The sequence below is a fragment of the Anolis carolinensis genome, chromosome 4 (assembly GCF_035594765.1).
Source record: "Anolis carolinensis isolate JA03-04 chromosome 4, rAnoCar3.1.pri, whole genome shotgun sequence".
Lineage (NCBI taxonomy): Eukaryota > Metazoa > Chordata > Lepidosauria > Squamata > Dactyloidae > Anolis > Anolis carolinensis.
This window is the reverse complement of record NC_085844.1, coordinates 246,796,847-246,808,458: the sequence shown is the minus strand read 5'-3', so window position 1 is coordinate 246,808,458 and position 11,612 is coordinate 246,796,847. Positions and strand designations below refer to the sequence as shown.

At 42.3% G+C, this 11,612-nt stretch overlaps 1 protein-coding gene across 1 annotated transcript in view; it reads right to left on the bottom strand.

Annotated features, from left to right (window-relative positions):
• Window positions 1-11,612, bottom strand: part of helz2 (helicase with zinc finger 2) — a 59,855-nt gene that overhangs the window by 3,765 nt on the left and 44,478 nt on the right. The window contains exons 15-19 of the mRNA XM_008119597.3: window positions 10,056-10,251; window positions 5,678-5,812; window positions 3,890-4,108; window positions 3,082-3,238; window positions 1,671-1,838 (exon numbers count right to left, since the gene is read on the bottom strand). Coding sequence (XP_008117804.2) covers window positions 1,671-1,838; window positions 3,082-3,238; window positions 3,890-4,108; window positions 5,678-5,812; window positions 10,056-10,251 — 875 coding nt within the window. The remainder of the gene's footprint in view (window positions 1-1,670; window positions 1,839-3,081; window positions 3,239-3,889; window positions 4,109-5,677; window positions 5,813-10,055; window positions 10,252-11,612) is intronic.

Below are 11,612 nucleotides of genomic sequence, written 5' to 3'. Positions count from 1 at the left end.
CACCAGGGGTCACTCCAGAGTTTCCTGGAAGCTCCAGAATTACCCATGGTTTTTCCTGTGGTTATTTGGCAGGATCTGGGGAGATCCAGTGTTCACATGTCAACACCAGCTCTGCCAGTGAATGGCTGCTGGTCAGTGAAATGGCAGTAGTGAGGACAGGACACAAACACCAATGTGCTTTTAACCTGGCTAAACATCTAGTCTTCAGTTCACTCCTGTGCAGCATCCAAGGCAGCTCTGGAACATTCCCAGGGCAGCTCTGGAGCTACTCTGGAATATTTCGGTTTGCTTAGATGCAGCCTAAGGAAAGGTCTCCAAACAACATGCAATCACAAGTCACAAAGCAAGGCCCAAGTCAAAGGAAAGAAGTGCAATAGTTAGCATGTCAGATTTGAAGCCCCAAAGCACTGCATTATAAGAAGACAAATTTCTCCTTTCCCAGTCTGGCTTGAAGCAGTGTGAACCCAGGAAAGGCTGCATTATGGGGATTTGTGGCCAGTGAAGATCTCAGAGCAGTGCCTCTTCCCAGTTCCAGCTTCTTCACCAGCCAGGAAGCATGGACAATGTCCGACAGGTTCCACTCAGTTCTCATGTTTGTCAAGGAAAATACTTTAGGATTAATGGATAAGAGAAGATCCTATACCAGCAGTGGGTGGGACCAGAAGGGAGATGCCAACAGTTGGACCAAATCTGGAAGCATAGACCAATGCCACCTGTAGTGAGGGAATTTCTCACCATCTTCAGCTTCTTGATGTTATGTGCCTTCAAGTCACTTCTGACTTGAAGCAAGCCTAAGGTGGCCCTATCAAGGGGTTTTCTTGGCAAGACTTATTCAAAAGCGATTTGCTATGCCTTCCTCTGAGGTTGAGAGAGCATGACTTGCCCAAGGCCACCCAGAAGGTTTTCACAGCTGAGCTGAGTGTCGAACCTGGTCTCCAGAATCATAGTTCAAACTTCTTACTAGTTTTTATTTTGTCCCAGGAGCAACTAACTGCTGATCAAGCGTGTTTAGCATTGTGTACCTTGAATTCGTTTCTGTCTTCCAGCAACCCTAAGGCAAAACTATCACAGGGGTTTCTTTGCAAGTTTTGTTCAGGGGGGATTTGTCATAGTTTTCCTCCACAACTGTGAAAGCGCGTCTTGTCCAAAGTTACTCAGTGGGTTTCCATAGCCAAGCAGGGATTCAGCCTTGGTCTCCTGGAGTCTGGGTCTAATGCCCAAACCACAACCCCACACCATCTGTTAAAATTTTAATAGAATCATAGGGGTGGAAGAGATCACAAGGGCCATCCAATCCACCTCCTTCCATACAGGACTACACAACCAAAGCACTCCTGACAGGTGGCCATCCAGCTTCTGTTTAAAGACCTCCAGAGAAGGAGGCTCTACCAAAGTCAAAGGCAGCGTATTCCACTATCAATAGCTCTTAGCCTCAAGAAGTTCTTCCTAATATATAGGTGGACTCTCTTTTCCTGAACTTTGAATCCATTGCTCTATATCTTAGTCTTTGGAGCAACAGACAAGTTTGCTCCTTCCTCAATATGACTATAAAAGTTCCTTTTTTGGGGCCTACAACCCTCAGAGTTGTCCAACTAGCCATGCTTGGAAGATTTTTGTGGACTGATATCTTAATCCTGCCTGTTTATCCAGCACACGGCACCGTCACTTACCGATAATACAGAGCCCCTCTTGCGCCCGTGTGATGGCGACGTTGATTTGGTTCTGGTCACACACAAACCCCAAGTTCTTATTCTGCCAGCTCTTGGTGGGCTTTATATCAATGTCGGACCGGGAACACGAGCGGACAGTGGACATAATCACGTATTTCCACTCACTGCCTGGAGGCCAGAAATAGCAACAGGGTTAATGCCTCAAAGCTAACTGGGCAACATGGAGCTGAGTAAACCTTCCCTCTCTCTACCCTGCTGTCCTTGGCACTGAATGGTTGAGTGGCCACTGAGCTGAGTTTTATGGACCCTCCAAGTTGGAGAGGGAGGTGGTGAGCAGGCTTTGAATATACTCTAAATGCATTTCCCCACTTTTGGGGGGCTTAAGATTTGGCTGTGAAGGTCATTGTGATGTTATGAATTAAACACTTAAGCACCCTGGAGGATAAAAATGGGGATTCTGGGTGCTGCAGTCCAAGAAAAAGGGAATTCTCCCAGCCTCTACAACCATTCTCCCCTAACTTTTCTTCTATTAGAATAGCTACACTTTTAACCTTAAGGCCTAAACTAGGAAAAATCTTATCAAAAGGAAATATTTGCAGAGACAGATGATTCCCACCACCCTCTGATTTTCTCCCTGCAAACATTTGTGCCCCATCCTTATGCTACAGAGCAGCCACAGAGTTTAACAGGCTCCAGATTGCTGTTGAAATATGTCCTTCCCACTCTTTGAAATGCTGAGCTGAAAAGGAAGGGATTTCAAACCACCGAGCTGCAGTCCTCGACAACAAACACCAACAAGCTCCCAATGTTTGCAGCTGATCTAACTCAGCATTTAGAGACCCCAGAGCCAGGTTTCGCGGCTGTTATAAGCTAAACAAGTTGATTACATGGAAATCTGCTCCGCTGTGCTTTTTCGGAAGTACAAATGTTCCTTCTAAAAAGGCACTCTAACAGCTGGCAGTTTTAGGAGGACAGCAGGCCCTCCATATTGACTGTAGTGAGGGGCACAGGAGACCTACAAAAGTGGGGAAATGTGAATTTTGAAAGAAACTGTTTTTTTTAAAAAACCTGAGAAACCATTTTTTTTAGGAATCTTGAGATCCTCTAGTGCAACAGTATTGTCACAGAATAGAGTTGGAAGAGACCCCCGTGGCCATCCAGTCCAACCCCCTTCTGCCATGCAGGAAAAACACAATCAAAGCACCCCTGACAGATGGCCATCCAGCCTCTGTTTAAAAGCCTCCAAAGGAGGAGCCTCCACCGGACTCCAAGGCAGAGACTTCCACTGCTGAACACCTCTATCAGTCAATAAGTTCTTCCTAATGTTCAGGAGAAATCTCCTTTCCTGTCATTTGAATAAATGATAGTTATACTATCAACTGCCGTCTGCCTTCTACAGTTTACAACTCACCTTGGCTTTTCATGATGGTGCAAACAGTTATATTCGGCAGCCCCTCCTGGGAAAGAAGTTTCTTGACCTCCATCACCTGGGCATTGTAAGGGGTCAGGATGGCAACCTCCTCTGGCCTCGTGGTCCTGTCAAGTGTCAGCTGCTTGGCTATCCTGACCTGAAAAGGTTTGCAAGAGTAACATCTTCATATATTTCATCGCATGCACAGCAGACAAGAAACAGAGCCAAAGATGGGATGATCCTTGAATGGCTGGATTCGCTTCCTTCCTCCATTCCCAACTTATTTCCTGGTTCCTCTTTTGCTTCAATGACAAATGGGATGCAATAGCATAGGCTGCATCTACAATGCAGAATGAATGCAGTTTGATGCCACTTGAACTGCCACAGTTCAATGTTTTGGAATCCTGAGAGTTGTAGTTTGGTGATGTACCAGCACACTTTGGCAGAGAAGACTAAAGACCTTGTAAAACTTCAACTCCCCTGATGCCATAACATTGAGCCATGGCACTTAAAGTGGTGTCAGTGTAGTGCAGTGTAGTGCAGTGTCATAGCATTTGAATAAAAGGAGGTCACAATGGGTGAAACACTAAATAAAATACATAGAATCAAATATTCCTAGAGTTGGGAGAGTCCCCAAAGGTAATTCAGTCCAACCTCACTCTACCATGCAGGAATATCCAATCCAATCCCACCTGGCAGATGACCATCTAGTCTCTACTTAAAAGCCTCCACCAGGCTCTTAGGCAATAGAACCCTATGAAATGGCACCTGCTTTCTGCCCCAAATGGGATGGCATCTGTAGACTCACCACTTGCTGCACTTCTTCCAGGTTGGCCCTGGAGTTTTCGTTCCCTTCCTCTGTGGAGACCATGAGGCTCTTCTCCTTGCCTTCTATGTGCCCAAAGATGATGGCGCAGGAGGACCGGCCTCTGTGGAAGAGGGTGCTGGCAGCACGCTTAAGATAAGGGCAAGTCTTCAATCTGTTGCCATAAAATGCTTCCGAGGGGAACGCACAGATGTCGCTGTGCTAAAGGGGAAAAAAGAGGGACATTAGAACCAAAGTCAAGAACCTTTTTTTTTTTTGGAGGAAACTTCAATTCCCTCAAATCCCCGAAAGGTCCTGCTAGCTGGGGGATTCTGGAAAGTCAAGTCCAGTGGTTCTCAACCTGTGGGTCCCCAGGTGTTTTGGCCTACAACTCTGTCATTTGTACAATTCGGACAAATTCACAGATGCTACACATCTGGGCAAAAGATTCATTTAATCTGATTTTTCTGCCCAGGATGATAAAACTCTTGAACTTGTCAACTTTCTAGTTTGCTGCTGCACTAGCACGTGAGACAGACCACTTCCTCTTGTGAGCTGTGTTCCACAAAACTTACATTCTAAGTAATGAAACAGAAGACCTATAACATGTACATATTAATATTTATTTTTTCAATTTGCATGCCACCTTTCTCTCAAAGTGGGACCCTTTTTTTCACCTTTTTATTGTGGGATATATATATATGTACACACACATAGAGACATACAATCTTGATATTCCACAATCAAAATTACCAGTATTTTTCCCCAATCCTGCCACCTCCCCATTATCATCCATGAATTTATTCTTACATAATACGAGGGTACAGAAATACTAACTGAATATTTATACCTAAGTATAACTAAGCATGTATATGTCCCCCTCTTTCTTTCTCCCTCCCGAAGCGGGACCCGAAGTGATGCACAAGACATTTTTAAAAAATGTTCGGATTACTAAATTCATGCAAGTATATAAAATTAAATACCGACTGAGTATGCCTTATCAGAAATGCCTGGGGCCAGAATTGTTCTGGATTTTGGATTATTTTTCAAGTGTTTGAATATTTGCATATACATTCATTATCTGTGCAAAGGGAAAACACATGGCACTCAAACAGTACTTGTTCTTTTTGTTTATAACTGTCGTTGAGTCATCTTAGAATTGCCATGATCCCATGAACAAGAAACCTCAAAGTTACTCTGTTTATATGTTTAAATGTTCATGCTTATGGTATGTTTATGGTCTTTGTGTAGTTTTTAATGGTTTTAATTTATATTTATACGTTACGGATTTAGCTATGTTATCTATTGCTTTTATATGTATGTTCGGAATTGATTTTTTTTCCATTTTGATATGTTGTATACCGCTCTCAAATCCCCCCAAGGGTGAGAAGAGCGGTATAGAAATGCAATAAACAAATAAAATCAATCAATCAATAATCTTGAAGATGGGGAACACGACTAAACACAAATCCCTTTATGTTTCTTATATACATAGCCTAAAGATAATTTTATACACAAAATTTGCAATAATTTTGTGCATGAAACAAAGTTTGTGTACATTGAAGACTCAGAAAGCAAAGATGTCACTCTTTCAACCACCTTTTCCCACGTTTCTGAGGATGCTGAACCCCTAATCCCATTGTGGAGGACTAACTGAAGATGTTACATCCTTAGCCCTCCTTCCAAGGAATTAAAAAGGAGGGATAACTTTAGATCCTATCCGTATTTTATGCTCACAATTCTGTAAGATAGGACCCCTGGCTCCAACCAAGCAGTTATGTCTCTATTTACCATGCGATATTGGATGGTAAGCATGAAGGCCTCATCCTTATAACGCTCAAAGAGTGATGTCTCCATGCCCATTGCCTTGCACATATCAATGTGGACCACGGGTCTCAGCTGCTGATGGTCCCCCAGCAAGACAACCTGCAAGAAATGACCAACATGTCAGCTTCCCTCTTTCTCCAAAACAAAAGGCTCGATTTTTGCCCCAAGTCATTTCAATCATTTTCATATATATGTATACCCCACCTCTGGGACTCAAGGTAGCTGATAATAATTAAAGCAAACATAGTTTAAAACTCACAGTACTTAGAAGCTAAAAAGCAATTAAAATATCATAAAACATTAAAAAAAAAACCAATATGCCCCAACGGAATAGCCAGCAAAAAAAAATCCAGTAAGAAAGTGGGAAAGTTTAAATGAGATATAAATCATTGCTTGGAAAGTTGCCTTTGCAATCTGTGTTAGATAGAAATAAAAGGTAAAGGTTTCCCCTGACGTTAAGTCCAGATGTGTCCGACTCTGGGGGTTGGTGCACTTCCAAGGTCATGTGGCTGGCATGACTGCATGAAGCGCCGTTACCTTCCCGCCGGAGCGGTACCGATTGACCTACTCACATTTGCATGTTTTCGAACTGCTAGGTTGGCAGAAGCTGTAGCTAACAGCGGGCACTCACTCCGCTCCCCGGATTTGAACTTGGGACCTTTCGGTCTGCAAGTTCAGCAGCTCGGTGCTTTAACACACTGAGCTTCCTTAGATAGAAATAGCAAAGCATAAAAAATACCGTTTGATGAACATGTGGTGGATTGAGAGCACCTGGGTAATGACTGTGAATGTCATGATGCAATACCTAAGGGAATGTGGTAATGGCTGAGACGCCACATGAGGTGAGGTGTATTGCAAAAGGGTTGCATCAGCCAGTGTCTCTTACTAATGATTTAATAGCAGGCGTCTATATGAGGAGAATAAAAAAAATCCCTCTTTCTCTCTCCTGTGTGACTCAGTGTGAGTATCTGCCTAAGTTCTGTATGTGACTATCTGATGACTCTGGTTGTTTGAAATTACAAGGAAAGTGGATAATAATAATAACAACAACAACAACAACTTCTTTATTCTCACACGGGGGACTCACATGGGGACCAAGCCCAACAAGCTACAGTAATGGATGATTTGTATATATTGCAACTGTGAAGATTAAAGTTCCTAGATAATTTGGATGAAAACTTGAAATTGTGAGTTTACTAACAAATGTAGAAAAGGTCAGGTGCTGGCAGTTGGACTCTGCTGACAGGTGGGCATGTGTTTGTTGTGAAAGGACTTTGGGACACCTGCTATCCAGCTTGCAGAGGTTCAGGGAGGTCATGATTTGGAAACTATAAATCACTTCACAACCAGCAGATCCTGCAACAATCTCTTCCTGATGTTACTGATACCAAAAAAGAACAAGCAATTTCCGAAACCGCATGACCCATGAGGCTCAGCTCTGAGAATCTCTAGAAGGGAAAGCCTAGGGGGATGTGGTGGCACAACAGGTTAAATTGTTGAACTGTTGAATCTGCTAACCTAAAGGTTGGCAGTTCGAGGGCAAAAGTTGGGGTGAGCTCCCACTGTTAGCCCTAACTCCTGCCAACCTAGCAGGTTGAAAACATGCAAATGTGAGTAGATCAATAGGTACCATTTTAGCGGGGAGGTAATAACGCGCCAATGCAGCCATGCTGGCAACACGATCAGATGTCTACAGAAACAGGCTCCTCGCCTTAGAAATGGAACAAGGGCACCTCCCCATGGTCAGAGTTGAGCAGCACTTCCAGAAAGCCGGAGATGAAAGGAGAAGCCTTTACCTTTGTTCTGTGTATGTCATTGTTATTCTACTATATTAAAGCCAGTGAATGTCTACCTATTTGTGTATGTTGTAATCCGCTCTGAGTCCCCTTGAGGAGACAGAGTGGAATATAAATAAAGTGTATTATTATTATATTATTGTGACCACATCCAAAATCTGGAAATGATGGCTGCCGCTATTATTCAATTCATATAAAGGTATCTTCTTCTTCAAGAACCATAAAGTTGGAAGACACCCTAAGGGCCATCCAGTCGAACCCCATTCTGCCATGAAGGAGCGCTCCATCAAAGCACTCCCAACAGATGGCCATCCAGCCTCCAGAGAAGGAGACTACGCCAGACTTCTAGACAGTGGCAGATTCCACTGCTAAGCAGCTCTTACCGTCAGGACGTTCTTTCTAATGTTTAAGTTGAATCTATTTTCCCACAGTTTATCTGATTCCATTGCTCCATTGTGTCCTAGACTCTGGAGCATCAGAAAATATGACAACCTTTCAAGTATTTAAAAATGGCCATCATATTCTCCTAGTCAAATATACCCAATTCCCTAAGCCACATACTGACAGATGTCTTTCTGTGAGGACCCAACCTGTCAAATCCCTATAGTCCCAAGATGACCGGTGCTGTCATGACACCCCAAACCATGTCCCTTTAGTGCTTCCAGGCATGGCAAAGGAAGGACAGGGCAAATGGGAAAGATGCCCTTCGCAGGCCCCAATCAAAGTATGTATCCAAAGAAGGGCAACCAAAATGATCAAAGGTCTTGAAGCCAAAACCAATGAAGAACAACTTAGGAAGCTGGGTATGTTTAGCCTGGAGAAGAGAAGGTTAAGAGGGGACATGGTCGCCATGTTTAAATATCGAAAGGATGTCATATTGAAGATGGAGCTGCTGCAGAGACTAAGACATGAAGCAGTGGATTCAATTCCAGGAAAAGAGATTCCACTTAAGAATTAGGAAGACAGACCTGATAGTAAGAGACGTGCAGCAATGGAATATCAAGCTGCCTTGGAGTTGGTGGAGTCTACTTCTCTGGAGATTTTGAACAGGTTCCGGATGGCCATCTGTCAAGAGTGCTTTGACTGTGTGTTTCTGCACGGTAGGAGTTGGACTGGATGTTCCTTGGGATCTCTTCCAACTCTATGATTCTACTAAGCTATATCCCAGAATACTTGTAGAGCATGGACAAACCATATAACGTTTCAACACCATAATCCCCAATATTGTATTGAGCTTTGTATTGGGGATTATGTTGTTGCCACATGTTATATGGTCAATATAATTCTCCTTATTGCTTAGACTAGATTGTGTTTGTCTACACCAGGGGTCCTCAAACTTTTTACATGGAGGGCCGTTTCATGGTTCCTCAGATTGTTGAGGGGCCAAAGTATCATTTGAAAAAAAAAAATGAACGAATTCCTATGCACACTGCACATGCCTTATTTGTGGTGCAAAAAAACCCTCCCAGCAACAATTACTTATTTATTTACTACATTTATACCCCACCCTCTCTCACCCCGAAAGGGATTCAGAATGGCTTACAAGTTGTATGTGCATACAATATATTATATTATTAGCATAGCACAATATTAGATTATATATTACTATATTGTACTATACCATTATACTGTAATATTAGTAATATTACATTTAATATATAATATATAATTAATATTATTATATTATACAATATTATTATATTTTATTATTATTATTAGCCACCCTGAGTCCCTTATTGGGTGAGAAAGGTGGGGTAGAAATACTGCAATAAATAAATATTATACTGTATTACATTATAATATTATTATCAATATTATATGTATACACAATATATTATATTGCCATATTATTCATTTACAATATTTCATTTACAATATTAGTAAATGAAAGAACAATACAATATTTAAAAATAAAAACAATTTTAACCAAGATACTGTAAACTTATCAGGATTTCAGTGGGAAGTGTGGGCCTGCTTCAGACCAATGTCAAGTAGGATTGTAGTTGTTGTGTGCCTTTAAATCATTTCAGACTTTGGGCGAGCCTAAGTCTAAAACTGAGGGCGGGGGCCAGTTAAATGGCCTTGGAGGGCCGTATCCGGCCCTCAGGCCTTAGTTTGGGGACCCCTGGTCTACACTCTATGAAAAGTACCTCATTGGATCTAATCCTGGAATTGCATTGAAGCTACTGGCCACCACGAAATTCCTGATGCTAAGAACTGTTCAGCAGTGGGATATGTTGCTTGAGAGTCTAAAGGTTTTGAAGCAGAGGCATCCAGGCCATCTATCAGAAGTGCTTTGATTGTATATTCCTAAATGGCAAGGGGTTGGATTGGGTGGCCCTTGTGATCCCTTCCAACCTTATGAGTTTATGAAAGTTCTCGTAGACAGTAGATTGTGTGAGTTGGACTTGATGGCCCATATGGTCTCTTCCAACTCTATGGTTCATTGAAATGCTGGAAGACTGGAGGGGGGAAATCCTAAATTGGGCTGGAGGACACAATAAGCCATTTCTTACTAATTCCAGGGTCACATCCGTCCTGCTCACCTTCTCAATGGTTTTGTAGCTCACCAACGGGATGAGGGTTTCTGGCTCCGTGGACATGGCGCACTCGTCCACCAGCACTTGCCGGACATTCAAGAACTGCTTCAAGTTGTTGCCACTAGAAGCGGAGCATGTGCACAGGATCACGTCGTGGCACTCCAGTTCGAGTTTCCGGGCCTTGTTCAGCAACTGCTTGTACCTACAAAACCACAAAGTAGACCAATGATGGGCAACCTTTTGCATTTGGTGTGTCAAAATTCACCAAAAAACCTAGCATGACTTGGGTGGTGTGTCACTTCGAGAAAAGAACCATAATTTCACAATATATATAGTTTGAATAACAAAAATATATAATTGTAATATATAACTATTTAATAAATCAAAAACTATTTACTACAATTATTTCCATGTACAACAATCTATGGTACCTCTTGCAGTTTCCACGCTGATTTCTCTCTATTGTACTTTCAATGTAGTCATGAATAATGAATAATATAATAATAATATAATAGTAATAATATAATAATATACTACAATAATAATAGAATAATAGAATGATATATATATGTGTGTGTGTGTGTGTGTGTGTGTGTGTGTGTGTGTGTGTGTGTGTGTGTGTAATGTGCATAATTCCCTTGGAGTAAACAACAAAACCACTGGACCAAATCAATGTTAATAATAATAATAATAATAATAATAATAATAATGAGTAATAATAAAGAGTAATAATAAAGAGAGTTGGAAGAGACCCCTTGGGCCATTTAGTCCAACCTCCTTCTGCCATTGTGCACCAAAAGCACAAGCAAAGCACCCCTGACAGATGGCCACCCAGCCTCAATGTTAATTATTATTATTATTATTAATAATAATAATAATAAAGAGGGTTGGAAGAGACCCCTTGGGCTATTTAGTCTAAACCCCTTCTGCCTTTGTGCACTGAAAGCACAAGCAAAGCACCCCTGACAGATGGCCACCCAGCCTTAATGTTAATAATAATAATAATAATAATAATAATAATAATAATAATGCGATTTTGTGATACGAAATCCAGCATATCTATCTTGTTTGCTGTGTCATACAAAATAATAATAATAATAATAATAATAATAATAATAATAATAATAATAATAATAATAATGGTTGTAAGAGAAGAAGAGACCCCTTGGGTCATTTAGTCCAAACCCCTTCTGTCCTTGTGCCGTGAGGGCCGGATAAATAGTTTCAATATCGGTTCCAAGCCTTCCTTTCACCTCAATCAGCTGTAGGCCCTGAGGGGTCCAGGTGTGTAGGCCCAAAGCCTGCACCCATAGGCACAAAGCTCCCGGGCCTACTGGTGCAGGCTTTGGGCCTAGGCGCCCGGGCCTCATTGGGCCTGCAGCCAATTGCCGAGTAAGGAACAATCCTTACTCGGCACTTGACTGTAAGTCCTACAAGGCCCGCTAGGCCCAGCCCAAAGCCTGCACCCATAGGCCTGGGCATCTGGGCCTATGGGTGCAGGCTTTGGGCCTACACGCCCAGGCCTGGCCGGGGGGGGGGGGGGGCATTGGAGTAGCTGAGTCG